The sequence below is a fragment of the Aotus nancymaae genome, unplaced genomic scaffold (genome assembly GCF_030222135.1).
Source record: "Aotus nancymaae isolate 86718 unplaced genomic scaffold, 86718_ANA_hifiasm-v0.15.2.pri h1tg000006l, whole genome shotgun sequence".
Classification (NCBI taxonomy): domain Eukaryota; kingdom Metazoa; phylum Chordata; class Mammalia; order Primates; family Aotidae; genus Aotus; species Aotus nancymaae.
In genome coordinates, this window is record NW_026988417.1 from 36,439,355 (window position 1) to 36,454,675 (window position 15,321).

A 15,321-nucleotide genomic window follows, 5' to 3' on the forward strand; every position below is an offset into this window, starting at 1 on the left:
AGGAGCCGGGTTTGACGGGATGTTTGTGTGCAGGGATGTATTCATAGGTTTTTTCCCCTGAAAAGGGCTGTCCTAGCACACTGGCTCACTGGCTATTGAGAACGCATGAAATGGACTATTTCACGATGCTGATAACATAGGTCTGCGTATAATCTTCCAAGTTCTCCAAAATAACAGAAGCTTAGCCTCGGTAGAGAAAAGTAAACACATCGGAAAAATTTGTCCCTTGAGTTTTCAAAGACTGCCCGAAAACTAGGAAATGGTTCCACTGGAAAAAAAAAAATAGATGGAGTAGTCAAAGAATTTATCTTCTAGTCCTTTTTCAACTATAGATTCAGTACTATCTGTAAAGTTGGGCGAGCAGTCTCTAGTTTCTTCTATAAAGGTGGCACAGCTTCTGGTAGTTGTTTTTATTCATTCCTCTTGGGTCAGGACCTCAGCCCCTAGTAGTGGCTCACTAAATATTTGTCTGCTTCGCCTTCTGACCAGGTTACATGAAATCTCAGGCCGTGTTTTCTAAACATTAGGAAAAAATGAAGTTGAAATTTACATCTTCCATTCTATTACATCTCCCTTCCAAATACTCCACCTTCTATAAATGCAAACCACTTCCCAGCAGCCACGTTAAAAGTTGTTGAATAGAACCCTTGGAGCAGGACATCCTTGAGCCTTGGAATTACGTAATGGAGGTTTTGCGGTTTCCCAAGCTGGGAAGGAAGAACGACAGTCTCTCCCATCTCTCCGAGTTCCTGCATCCGGCTTGTAGTTTGGACCACTGGATAGTATGAGATTTGATTGTGGAAAGGAGTATAGACCCTCTATTTGAATCGTTTGTGATATCTCATACCCCCACGCCTTCATTCCCACCTGTCATTTACCAGCCATTCCTGCATTTGAATAGTAAGAATGAAGTGCTCCATGCAAGCTGGATGCTGGCTGGATTAAGCATTGCCTGTGAGGAGCTCATGTGTAGTAGGAAAGGCAGACGGCCGACAAGCACCAAAGCTCTGGAGTGTGAGTTCCCCTCTAAGATACAGCAACAGCCTGAGGACAGGAACTATACCCTTTATCTGCCTCCAGAGTTCTCATCCTAGGACAAGGACGGTATGTGGTCTTCAGTACATACACAGGATGATGTGTAAATTCAGAAAAGTTGGTAGACTTTTGATGAGCTACCTTCCAAGATCTCTTTCCATGGTCTAATTTATACAGAATATCTTTTTTTTTTTTGAGATGGAGTTTCACTCTGTCACCTAGGCTAGAGTACCGTGGCACAATCTTGGCTCACTGCAACGTCCACCTCCAGGGTTCAAATGATTCTCCTGCCTCAGCCTCCCAAGTAGCTGGGATTATGGGAGCCTGCCACCATGCCCAGCTAATTTTTGTATTTTTTAGTAGAAGCAGAGTTTCACCATGTTGGCCAGACTGGTCTTGAACTATTGACCTCAAGTGATCCTCCCGCCTTGCAAATTTTTTGTATTTTTAGTAGAGATGGGATTTCACCATGTTGTCTGCAGACGATATGACCTTATATATGGGAAAATCTAATAACTCCACCAAAGAACTATTAGAACAAATAAGCAAATTAAGTAAAGTCACAGGATACAAAATCAACATACAAAAATCTAGCATTTCTATATGTCAAGAGCAAACAATTCAAAACAGAAATCACATTTATAATAGCTACAAATAAAATTAAATACCTAGGAATTAACAAAAAAAGTGAAAGATCTCTACAATGAAGACTAGAAAACATTAGTGAAAAAAATTGAAAAGGACACAAAAAAATAGAAAGATATTCTATGATTATGGATTGGAAGAATCAATATTGTTAAAATGTCCATACTACACAATGCAATCTGTAGATCCAATGCAATCTACCAACATTTATTCACAGAATAGAAAAAACAATCCTAAAATTTATGTGGAACTACAAATGACCATGACTAGCCAAAGCTATCTGAGAAGAACAAAAAACCTGGAGAAATCACATTACCTTCAAATTACACTACAGAGATATAGTAATCAACACAGCATAGTTTTGGCATAAAAACATAGACACATAGACCTAGAAGAGAGAACGTAGAAACAAATCAATACATGTATAGTGATTGATTGATTACTAATTGCCTTTAGGTAGCCTTCTTTAAATCTGCTTGGATTTTGATATATTTCTCTAGGTTTGTGAGGTTCTCTGTTATTATTTCTTTGAATAAGCTTCATACCCCAATCTCTTTTTCTACTTGTCCCTATGCCCAATAACTCTTACATTTGCCCTTTTGAGGCTATTTTCTAGATCTTGTAGGTGTGCATTATTGTTTTTTATTCTTTTTGCTTCTGTGTCCTCTGAATATATTTTTAAAATAGCATGTCTTCAAGTTCACTAATTCTTTATCCTGCTTGATTAATTCTGCTGTTAAGAGACTCAATGCATTCTTCAGTATGTCACTTGTATTTTTCAACCCCAGAATTTCTGCTTAATTCTTCTTTTTTTTTTTGAGACAGAGTTTCGCTCTTGTTACCCAGGCTGGAGTGCAATGGCATGATCTAAGCTCACCGCAACCTCCGCCTCCTGGGTTCAGGCAATTCTCCTGCCTCAGCCTCCCGAGTAGCTGGGACTACAGGCACGCGCCGTCACGCCCAGCTAATTTTTGTGTTTTTAGTAGAGACAGGGTTTCACTTTGTTGACCAGGATGGTCTTGATCTCTTGACCTCGTGATCCACCCGCCTCGGCCTCCCAAAGTGCTGGGATTATAGACGTGAGGCACCGCGCCCGGCCTGCTTAATTCTTTTTAATTGTTTCAATCTTGTTAAATTTATCTGACAGAATTTTGAATTCCTCCTCTGTGTTATATTGAATTTCTTTGAGTTTCCTCAACACAGTTATTTTGAGTTTTCTGTCAGAAAAGTCATTTATCTCTGTGTCTCCAGGATTGGGCCCTGGAGCTTTATTTAGTTCTTTTGGTGAGGTCATGTAGGTTTTTGTTTTTTCTTGGATGTTTGTGAATGCTCATCAGTGTGATGGAGTCTTGCTCTGTTGCCAAGCTGAAGCACAGTGGTGCAGTCTTGGCTCACTGCAACCTCCACCTCCCGGGTTCAAGCGATTCTTCCGCCTCAGCCTCCCAAGTAGCTGGGACTACAGGCACGTGCCAAACACCCAGCTAGTTTCTGTATTTTTAGTAGAGATGATGTTTCACCACATTGGCCAGGATAGTCTTGATCTCTTGACCTCGTGATCCACCCGCCTCGGCCTCCCAAAGTGCTGGGATTACAGGTGTGACAATTAGGTATTTCTTATAGTCTTTACAGTCTGTGCTTGTTGGTACCCATTCTTCTTGGGAAGGCTTTTCAGTTATTCCAAGGGACTTGTGTGTTGTGATCTAAGCCATATCTACATTAGAGGACACCCCAAGCCCAGTCCTGCTATGGTTCTTGTAGACTCAGAGGTATCACCTTGGTGGTCTTAGATAAGTTCTGGAAGAATTCTCTGGATTTCCAGGCAGAGACTTTTCTTCCCTCAAACAAAAGTTTCCCTCTCTGTGCTGACCCACTTGAAACTCGGGTAGAGTGACACAAGCACCCTTGTGGCCGTCATCACTAGGACTGTGCTGGGTCAGACCTGAAGCCAGCACAGAACTGGGTCCTACCCAAAGCCCACTGTAACCACTACCTAGCTACCTCCTACCTTTGCTCAAGGCCCTAAGGCTCTACAATCAACAGGTGCCAAAGCCAGTCAGGCAGTGTCCTTCCCTTCAGGGCAACAAGTAATTGGGTTAAACAGAGGGAAACAGTTCCTTCTCATAACCATGAATCTGTTATGGTTCAAGGCGGGAGCTAGGGACTGAAGGCAAAAACCAGAGAGATCTACCTGGTGCTCCATTCTACAGGGGCTGAGCTGTCACTCAAACCACAAGACAAGGTCATTTCCATTCTTCCCTCCCCTTTTCCCGAGCAAAGGATCCTCTCCCTATCGCCATTACTACCACAGGCCTGCAGGGAGTACTGCCAGGCTACTGCCGATGTTCACTTAAGGCCCAAGGGGGTCCTCAGGCAGCTTGTGGTAAATGCTGCCAGGCCTGGGACACATCCACAGGGCAGTGGACTCCCCTGTGGTCAAGTGCAAGTCCAGAAATGCCACTCAAGAGCCAAGGCCTGGAATTAGGGACCGCAAGAGCTCGCTTGGTGTTCTTCCCCACTGTGGCTGAGTTGGTACCTAAGGTGCAAGACAAAGTCCACTTTACTCTTCCCTCTGCTTTTCTCAAGAAGAAGCTCTCCCCATAGCCACCACAGCTAGGAATGTGCTGGGTCTCATGGAAGCCAGCGCATCTCAGAGTCTCACCCGAGGCCCACAGCATACTACCTGGGTATCGCTGCTGGTTATTCAGGGCCCAAGAGCTCTCTACTCAGCAGATGATGGGTCTTGCCAGGACTTGGTTCTTCCTTTCAAGGCAGTGCAGTCCCTACTAGCCCAGGGTGTGTCTATAAATGTCATCTAGGAGCTAGGACCTGGAATGGGGGCCTCATGACTCTGCCTGGTGCCCCATCCTGATGTGGCTGAGCTGGTATCCTACATGCAAGACAAAGTCCTCTTTACTCTTCCCTATCTTTTGCTCAAGCACAAGGAAGGAGTCACTTGCATTGCTGTGAGCTGTGCTGCCTGAGTTTTTGGAACACATGACGCAGGTTCACCTGTAGCCACTCTGGTGTCTCAGTAGATCAGGCGCCCCAGTAGATCAGGTGCCCCCCTCCCAGGTCCCCTGGCTCTGGCCCCAGCACAGCGCTGATGTCTTACTTAAGAACTGCAGTTCTTGTGGCCTAGGCTACCCTTCCAGTTCATTAGGATTTCAGAGCACTTTAGCCCATGGTAGCAAGCTTGCCAAAACTCAAGTTCCAACCACTGGAATGTATAATTCCCCTCTGGCTAGGGCTGGTCCAAATGCTTCCTCTGTGTGTGCATAGGCAGAGGGGTCGTGGCTCCGCTGACTTCAGCCTGGTTTTGCTTTCTGCTCTGATAGGGCAGCACTGAGTTCCGACACAAAGTCCCACAATCACTGCACTCTCCCTCCCCCAAACACACACACAGATTCTCTCTCCACATCATGCAGCCACTGCCAAGGAACGGGCATCAGCAGTTCAAGATCGTCTTTCCTACCCTCTTTAGTGCCTCTTTCAGCAATATGAAGTTAAAACCAGGCACTGTGACTGTGTATCTGATTTTTGCTTCTTATAAAGGTGCTTGTTTGTGTAGATGATAGTTTCTAAATTTGGTCTTCCAAACTTGTTAAATTTGGCTCCAATGAAGGGAAGATCAGTGGAAGCTTCTGTCTGGGCATCTTGTTCCACCCCTCTCCAAAAGCATTCTCTTATATAACCCCAGTACAATGTTCAAAAGCTGGTACTTAACATTAATGTAATACCATTACTTAATCTACAGACCTCATTCCGATTTCACCAATTATGCCAATAATGACCTTTTAGCAAGAAGGACGTGCAGTGCATCAGTTGTCATGTCTCTTAAATCTACTTGAATTTGGAATAGTTCTTTCTTCGCTTTTTCATAACATTACATTGTTTTAAGAATCCAGACCAGTTGCTTTGCAGAATATCCCTCATGTTTCAACTCAGAGTATGCTCTCTTGTCAGGAAATCACAGAGGTGAGGTTGTGTTCTCAGTGCATCCTATCAGGAGCCACGTGCTATTGGATAGTCTCATTTTGGCACTAATACCTTTGATTACTTGGTTAAGGTGCTGTATGCCAGGTTTCTCCAATGTAAGGATACTATTTCATCCTTAATCATGTAGGAGGGAAGTTACATTGAGACTAAATAATCCTGTCCTCCTCACAATTTCATCCACTAGTCCCACCATCCATTGATTCTTCTGACATCAATTATTATTATGAATGAATGTCTATCAGATGGTGATTTTTCTAGTTCCAGTACTTCTCATATGTTTGTTAGCTGGTTTTCTACTTGTACGGTAGCGCATTCCCTTTCCCTTTATGTATCTTAGTGTGGACTCGTAAGTCCTTGTTTTATTCATGGGCTATAATGCTATATTTTAGTAATTATTTTAATACTCTAGTTGTTCCACATTTGGACAGCAAAACTTCTTTTTTTTTTTTTTTTTTTTTTTTGAGACGGAGTTTTGCTCTTGTTACCCAGGCTGGAGTGCAATGGCACAATCTTGGCTCACCGCAACCTCCGCCTCCTGGGTTCAGGCAATTCTCCTGCCTCAGCCTCCTGAGTAGCTGGGATTACAGGCACGCGCCACCATGCCCAGCTAATTTTTTGTATTTTTTGTAGAGACAGGATTTCACCATGTTGACCAGGATGGTCTTGATCTCTTGACCTCATGATCCACCCGCCTCGGCCTCCCAAAGTGCTGGGATTACAGGCATCAGCCACCGCACCTGGCCCTGGACAGTAAAACTTCTACAAGTGGATTCCTGTGTACTTTTGAAATGTCCCTGTCATTCTTCAACGCTATCACTATTTAAAGGCAGCTCTTTCCAGATGGATTGAGTCTATTCCATATGCCTTTGACTTCCTAATGAATACTCATCAATTTCTCTGCCTGGTTAGAAAACTCCTGGGCTCCCCCAGACTTCTCCCTTCCCCCACCTCCATTGCTACCTTCCTAGCAAGGAGGCTCCACCAATGACTGACATGGCATTAGCATGGCCTTCAAATACCAGACAGAGTCAGACCCCACAGGGCTGCAGGAGCAGGCCGCGGCAGCAATGGGGGGACACAGCCATCCTAATGGTGTTTGTTTTTCCCCTGTGTAAACCGAGCAGTGGTTGTGAAGGATTTGCCCTTTGCTTGCCTGTTGCTTTTTCATACACCAAAGAGAAAGCAAATTTTGATTTTGTTCAGTAATAAAGGGCACTCAACAACTGAATTCTTACCTTTAAGCTAGCTGTCGCCAAAAGGGATGCAAGGAAGAGAGCTGATAGACTGTTCCTTTTGAACCCACTCTTACGTCAAAAGAGCATATTTTTTTTCATTGCCGTGTATCACCTGGCAGACCTGGATGATGTCCTTGTTGCCCCTGGACTTAGGAGAAGTCCTTGCTAAAAGCAAGATGTAGAAGTGGGAGTGACCTATGAAAAAAGAAATGAATTAAATTTGATATGACACATCATATAAGGAAGAATAATCGTAGACACAGTCATGCAGAGGTTGGGTGTAAGTACATTAGTCCCCACCCTCTTCGTCAGCAGTCACACAACCTTGGATGTTAGAGCCCTGTCCATCTGATCTAGAGAAGGAATGTTGCTGGGGAAGGGAAGCCCAGGGCGAAGTGAGAGAGGACAGAACCTCTAACCAGGAAGAAGCCGTCCCTGCCAAGCTCTGGAGAGGCGCAGAAGCATGGCCCTCAGGTATGGGACCTGGTCTATAGGAAACCCTTGTGCTGTGCCCTAATGGGAGGCCCGCCAGGGAGGAACCAAACTGCAAACCTGATTCTGAAAGAGGAGAATTTCTATCCTGTCCTTTGTAATGCACAGCTTGCAAGGACAGGATAGATCCTGTGGTTTTCCTGGGGAAGAAGGGGAGCCTAAAAGCCACGAATGATGTGGACTTCTTTAAGGAGCAGGGAAGGGGTAGCTTTAGAGTGGGGCTGTTAAATCTCAGCAGTCCCTTCGTTCAGCGCAACCAGTTCCTGTGGTCTTGGCCAAGGCGGGATCGAGGTGCCCCGGGATCAATCTTGGTCAGCCTCTGAGGAGGTGGGAGTGCAGGGTGTCACTCTGGATGTGCCTGCCTGCTTTTCCTCACTTTCTTGCGTTCCTTGTCTTTCCTCTCTCCTTTCTTTCCTCCCGTCTTTCTTTCTTTCCTCCTTTCTTTCGCCTTCCCCTTGTACGCCTCTTGAATTCACCATCATAAAGTTGGCCTGAGCTTTTTCAATGAGTAATGTTTTATGATTGCTTCGGTTACATTATTTCAGTCCAGTCTGCCTTCCTTGTTTCTCCAACACTTCTAAGCCCTTTTCTCCTTTTCTTTGGCTTGTTTTGTTTTCTACTACCTATCCTCCTGACTAGTTGTTGTTTGTTGGTTTGTTTGCTTTTAAAGAGTCCAAAATAAACAAACTATTGCAGGCATGAAAAGCGTCAGGAGTTCAGATCGGATTGTGGAGGGGGAGGGTCAGGAGGGGAGGGGAGAGGAGACGTATTGAGGTAGGGAGGAGGTGCATGTGCTGCCTCTCACCTGTCCTATTTATCCACCTGATCTATGAATTACCAGCAGAAAATGAAAGTAAAGGAGGAGTGGAGGCTGGGGACGAAATCCTGGGCTTTAGAAATGGGGTAATTTAAGAGTATCCTGAAAGGTAAAATGTTACACATGTGTGCACAGTTCCACAGAGGGAGTGATTTTTCTCTCCATGGAACTGTTGTTGTACTTGGGGTTTCTATCTTTCAATTGTGTCAGAGTTGATAGAAATGTACCATTTGGCCCTTATTCCAGAAGCACGTACTACTTAATATTGTTAGTACTCTTGTTTGTATGCATAGGTCCTGGCAACTAGATTACATCTTTCTTGGGTACTAGACCTCCATCTTTTTTTTTTTTTTTTTTTTTTTTTGGCAGGGGAGTTGTGCTTTAATATGCTATATCCAATCAGGGGTAGGTAAGACACCCCTGGTCCATGCTTATTATGAATATTTGCTCATATAACCCCCAGCACCACCATATGGTAGGAATACTATTATGCCCATTTACAGATCAAGTGGCTGAGGCCCAAAGTCCCATAGTCCCAGGGTTTTCTGTCTCCTGAGCCCATCGTCGTAACACCTGGGTGACATGGCTGGCACAAACTGGAAACGTCTTGACTGATTTCAGACAGACACAAGGTTCGCCGGTAGTGCTTTCATTTTTAATCTATAGCTGTTACATCGTTCATTCATTCCACATTTATTGACTGCCTACTGTGTACCAGCTGCCATCTTAAGTGCTGAGGATTAGACTTGAAGAAGGGTGGAAAAGATGGGTCACGAACAAATAAACCGATGACAGAATGTCCCGTGGTGACACGTGCTAGGAAGCAAACTGAAGCATGGTAAGGAAAGAAAGGGTGGCAAGAGATGCAGGGCTGGCCCAAGGGACTCTTCCACATTCCACGCGTCCTCCCAGGAAGAGCTGGAAGGACAAGGGATTTGGTCCTCAAGCATGAAATGATTTGGGGATGTTACTAGTTTTCTGTGCTGCTGCAGCAAATTACTACAAACTCAAGGGTTTAAAACAATGGAAGTTTATTCTCTCCCAGTTCTAGAGATGAGAAGTCTGAAACTGGTATCAGTGGGCTTGATAGAGGGGTGGTATCAGGGATCAAGGTGTCACCAGGGCCACACTCTCTCCAGAGGCTCCAGGGGTGAATCTGGTCCTTGCCTCTTCCAGCTCAGAGCGAGGGATGCGGGAGCCGCCAGTGCTCCTTGGTTTGTGACCTCCTTGCTCCAAACTCTGCCTTTTTAGCCACATTGCCTTTTCCTCTTCTGTCTATGATCAAATGTCCTTCTGCCTCCCTCTGATAAGCATTTATTTAATTGTATTTAGAATTTAGTTTATCACCCAGATAAACCAGGCAAACTGTACCATCTCGAAACCTTACACTTAATCACCTCTGCAAACACCTTTAATTTGGAGGCTGGGGTGGCATATAAGGTATTATTTACAGGTTCCAGGGATTAGGATGTGGATATCTTTGGGGGGCCATTTTTCAACCTACCATAGGGAGTTATTTGTGGATTTTATTTTTTTAATGTAAATCTAGTCCCTTTAACTGACCAGCCATTCTATACTTCTTAAAAAGCACCAATCCTGTTCACTGTGGGCAAAAACTTATGAAGTAGCATCCCTGGGAATTCATCCATGATTGAAAGAAGGAAGGAGGGATGACAGGGGAGACAGCAACACAGCCAGTGATGAATGACCTCTCTTTCTAGTGCATGTGTTTCATGGAGACATAGGGACTGGGGATGCAGAGTCTGCTTTGGATCATCTTTTTAAAGGCTGTCGGCCAGGCACAGTGGTTCATGCCTGTAATCCCAGAACTTTGGGAGGCCAAGGTGGGTGGATCACTTGAGGTCAGGAGTTTGAGACCAGCCTCGCCAACAGGGCAAAAACCTGTCTCTACTAAAAATACAAAGATTAGCCAGGCACGGTGGTACCCGCCTGTAATCCCAGCTACTTGGGAGGCTGAGGCAGGAGAACCACTTAAATCTGGGAGATGGAGGTTGCATTGAGCCGAGATTGTGCCACTGCACTCCAGCCAGGGCGACAGAGTAAGACCGTGTCTCAAAAAATAATAATAAAAATAAAAATAAAGTCTGTAGATATTAGAAATGAAGAATGATTTAGAGATGCTTCCACACCCACTTTTAGGATGTTCTGAGGAAAGAAGAGGCCAACATGGTCAATCTTATATGAAGAGAAGATTTTGTTCCAAGGGAAATGATCGGGAAAAACCCAACATGGGGAGGAGTCAGGGGACAGTGGGCAGGTGGGAAATGTGGAAATGAGTCCACCTTCTGCCAGAAAGCCCAAGGGGGCATGTCTCTCTCCTCCCTCCCTCCCTCCCTTCCTTCCTTCCGACAGAATCTCACTCTTTGCCCAGGCTAGAGTGCAGTGGTACAATCTTGGCTCACTGCAACCTCCACCTCCTGGGTTCAGGCAATTCTGCCTCAGCCTCCTGAGTAGCTGGGATTACAGAAGCATGCCACCACACCCTACTAATTTTTGTATTTTTAGTAGAGACGCGGTTTCGCCATGTTGGCCAGGATGGTCTCCATCTCCTTAACTCGTGATCTGCCCGCCTCAGCCTCCCAAAGTTCTGGGATTACAGGCATGAGCCACTGTGCCCTGCCGGGGGCATGTCTTTGAGCTGCAAGAGAACAGGGTCCACGAATCACAGCTGAGATTGGCCCAGCAGCAGGAAATGCAACACAGGATCAATTTAGGGTGATTGAAGCTTGTGCGACGACTCGGGCTATCACGCTTCTCAGGGTCTGAATCATGGGACACAATCAATCCGCCACCTTATTCCAGCATCCTTTAACCCTTGAGGAGCAGATGCCCTGGCACGGAGTCCGCTCAAAGTCTCCTCCCGCTCCTGCTGCTGCCGCACAGCGGGCTGTGCCCTGGCCAGGTGCCTGTGTCCTCTGTAGAAGGTAACAGATTAGAAAACAGCAGAAGGTCCTTGCCTATGTAGCGTCCTTCTACCTTCTGCTCCTCATCTGTCAAATGGGATGAAACAAATAACTCCAGGTTTGGGAGAAAGGTCTGACACAGAGGCAAATGTCAGTGAACGTCTGAGGACTCTGACACGCTGATGGAGATGGGGCGTTCCTGATAACCTGCGCCCTCTCTGAACCTTGTGGTAGTCACCCTTCTGCCAAAATGTGTGACTCTATTAATACATTTTGACTCTCTAGGGAAAGAAAAAGAAAAAACAAGGCAAACTTAATTCCTACTAAAGTATCACTCACTGTGTTCTCTACCTTTTACGCTTTTCAGGTGGTAACAGAAAGCAATCCAGATGGGGTGCAGGTGCTGTAAAATAATACAAAGGTAAAGCTGGAGAAATATTACTTCTAAGTGGAGGAAGTTGTGATGAGCATGGAGTCACTTTTAAAGACCATGCACGTAAATGCACTGAGTAGTGCATTTATCCAGCTTGAGGCATGGTCAACACTGCTAACACATTAACAGTTGGAACTGTTATAATATCGTTTAAAAGAACATGTGCCCTAGATTTTGTTAACTTTTTTTGCTCACTTCTCAAAGCATGTTGGGAACACCATCGTTTTCTGAGGCTGAATTTGGTCTGGGTTTCTGCCTGAAATGGCATCGCTGAAAATAAATCACCCCAATCACATATGTGCTTTTAATTCTGTCCACATTGCATTTCATAAAATTGTGAGTGACATGAACATGAACTTCTAAGATGAAGGGAAAAAAACGTCACTGGTGATCTTGCTTTCTTAACAAATAAACTGCCTTTTTAATTGTAGCTCTATTCTAGACCTGTACGTACATAAGCTTTATTCCACTGTAATCATAACGTGATGTTTGTCCTTATTTGAAAAAAATATAAGTATCATTCCTGTGACTTCAGACCTCATGTTTATCATTTTAATGATGGCATAATATTCCACTGAGAGGATGTACTCCTTATGGCCCTATTAGTGGACATTTGTTTTACTTATTATTTTTTATTTTAAAATTCTATGAACCACTTCGTATTTTACTTTGTCTATCCCCTACCCCTCCTTCCTCCTTTTGGCTCTCTTCTTAAGATGTATTTCTGGAAGAAGCTTTTTTTTTTTCCAAGATGATCTCACTCTGTCACCCAGGCTGGCGTGCAGTGGCACGATTTCAACTCACTGCAGCGTCCACCTCCCAGGTTCAGCGATTCTCCTACCTCAGCCTCCCAAGTAGCTTGGATTACAGGTGTCCGCCACCACATCCAGCTAATTTTTGTATTTTTAGTAGAGATGGGATTTCACCATGTTGGTCAGGCTGGTCTTGAACTCCTGACTTTAAGTGATCCACCCACCTTGGCCACCCAAATTGCTGAGATTACAGGCATGAGCCATCGAACATTTTTATACCAACTGTATCTATTCGATTTAGACGCACTTATCTAGGTTGAAAAGAGTAACTAATCACAGAAATTAAATTAGCAGGAATCGTAGAGAGAAGCAGGGTCTGTGGTCGGAAGCATTAATGATGGAGCAGACCTGATTGGTTTTCACTGTCCTCCCTGCAGCTATCTCTTTGATCCAGTTCAAGTGCCCTCTTCTGGCTATGTCAATGAAGTCAACAGCTGCAAGCTAGATGAAGATGACACTGTTAAATTAAAAGGCAAATGGGGCGGTGAAGTCCTGGTGCAGAAAAATGACCCTCAGAGGCAGGGCTCAAAGAAGACTGATAGCAGCAGCAGGACAGCTGATCCATGGGAGCCCTGCTGGCCTCACCAAGGTCCTCTCCCGCAGGGGGACGCTGGAGGGAACCACCATGCCTGCAGTGTCAATGGCGTTGGCCCTGCTGCCGCTCCACAGCCCACTGGGAATCCCAGTCCCTCCCAGGATGACAGGGGCTCCTGGGCCAGTACTACAAATACTATTCCTCCAACTCAACCCTTCCTGGAAGGAGGGGGCACTCAGAAACAGGACTGTGTGTTGCTGGCCTCAGAAGAGACCCAGGTCATGAGAAATGGAGGCTCCAGAGCTCCTTCTGACGTGGAAAGTTGTGCCTTGGAAGTACCAGAGCATGTCTTCCAGATACCAGCCCCAGATTACCCTCAGCATTCGGGCCCAGCTGGAGGCAACGTTGATCATAGTGAAAAGGACCGTGTTTCCAAGAACCATACTGAGGAGGAGTCCCTAGAGGGAATTCAGCCCACAGTAGGGGAGCATGGTTTGAATACACCCTTCTCTGTGAGGAGAAGCTGGAACTCATTGAATAAGGATGTGGAAACAGAAGTTCCAAGCATCTGCTTTAGTGTGAAGGGTCCCGCTCATGTCATGCCTGTGGTTGACTCGGGAAATAGGCAGGAGGATGCACATGACTCCAACAGAGATGGGGACAGGGAGATTGTGGATGTGGATGCAGCGGTGGCAGAGGCCCTGGCGGCTTTAGAAGCTGCTACTGCAGGAGAAGATTTGGATGAGGCTGATTAGGGAAGGGGATTTGCTCAGGGGGGTAAGCAGTGTCATGCTGAGCATGTGGATGCATTTGCTCCCCAGAGGCAGAGCAGGTGATTACGCCAGCGTCTGCCAGTGCGGCCTTACCAGTTGTTTACATCCAGCACCTGTTCTGATTGCCAGCATCTGTCCCACACTGCTTGTCACGTATCTAGAGTTTCACTCTGTGTAGGTGAGCTGTGGGTCATTGTGCCCATATCCACAGAAAATGCAGAAATTGAGCAGCCTGCTTGACAACCCTCAAACGTCTCTGAGCACCTGGTACAGATGTTTATGAGAATACGCTAAGATCTCAACCCTTGATCCCAAAGGCACACGATCACAGAGCATTCCTTTTGACTGTAAATTGCTTCCCTTGTTTTTGAGAGCCAAACATTGTACCCAACCCGGAAAAGGTAACTACCCTACTTAAAGTGCCTCATGTGTCCCCAGAGCATGGCTTAACTAGAGGGACAATCACCAGGGAACTAATAACTAACCAGTCGTTCAACAGTGGGTTAAGCTCAGAAGTTTTCACAGTAGAGCAGAAGTCCCCAGGAAACAAAGGGTTAGTCATTAGCTGAGATGTGATTTTAAAACACCTTGACCTTAACTTTTTTACATTATTCCTTTTAAATCTCCTTTGGGATTGGGGAGGCTGGCCAAAATAAGTCTTAAAACTGCTTGTCTCATATTTGGATTTTAAGTTCATGACTTTCAGAACAGCAAAGCCATATATGGAATGTTTTTATGCCATTCAATGTCTGATTCTAATTAAAATGTAACAATGTATGTGTCTTTCTGTCTTAACTCAAAGGTGGTTCTAATTTTCTCAGACTGTCAGTGACCCTGGGTGTTACTTCCAATGTGAAGAGCTAAGCTAGGCACAGTGGCTTACGTCTGTAATCCCAGCACTTTGGAAGGCTGAGGTGAGAGGATTGCCGAGGCCAGGAATTCGAGAGCCACCTGGGCAACTTAGTGAGACTTCATCTCTTAAAAAAAAAAAAAAAAAAAAAAAAGCTGGACTACAAAATTATACAAGGAAGGGGGCTTTGGCTTTCTCTCCCTCGAGTTAAACTTGAGACTGTAACTAAATATCCTGATCTTACCTTAAAGACAAACAAGGCGTTTCTGGATTTCAGCCTTCTAATTCCTAGAAACAAGGACAACCATTCTGACATAATCCAATGGAGAATTTAAAGGCATTAAGGATGCTCAAAACTATCTAGAAAATAATAAACATGGAAGATGCTTTAGTTTGCTGTTTTGTAGCACAGAATTGAAATCCAACTGAATTTCGTTTGATTTCCAGTTTTGCTATGTGACCTTGGGCAAGTTACGTATCCCTTCTCTTTGCCCACCTGTGAAGTGAGAATGATAATCCTATGTGCTTGTAAAGATTAAATGAGATGATGTAAGTGTTTAGCCCAGCGCTTGGCACACTAGGCACTCGAAGGTGATATCTTGCTAGTTGAAAACAATTCCTTTAAGAAAAATTTTTACATCCTTACAACTGAAAACTCCCAGTACTGGGAAGTGTTTATAATGTCATTATTTCATTTTGGTAATGATTTGATATAAAACATGATTTCTGAGCCTTCCAGCGCCTTTAAGGATGGCAGCCTTACAAATGCTTACT

General features: G+C 44.8%; 1 protein-coding gene across 2 annotated transcripts in view; it reads left to right on the top strand.

Moving 5' to 3' along the window:
- Positions 1–14,474, top strand: part of CUNH4orf19 (chromosome unknown C4orf19 homolog) — a 117,973-nt gene extending 103,499 nt beyond the window's left edge. Inside the window, exons 1-3 of one of the 2 annotated variants that reach the window (XM_012474979.3) lie at positions 6,284–7,385; positions 11,512–11,565; positions 12,767–14,474. In XM_012474979.3, coding sequence (XP_012330402.2) covers positions 11,534–11,565; positions 12,767–13,679 — 945 coding nt within the window. In that variant the 5' untranslated portion in view covers positions 6,284–7,385; positions 11,512–11,533 and the 3' untranslated portion in view covers positions 13,680–14,474. Of the gene's footprint in view, positions 1–6,283; positions 7,386–11,511; positions 11,566–12,766 lie in introns of those variants that run through there. The other variant, XM_012474978.3, reaches the window with a different exon arrangement.
- The last annotated feature ends 847 nt before the right edge of the window (positions 14,475–15,321 follow it).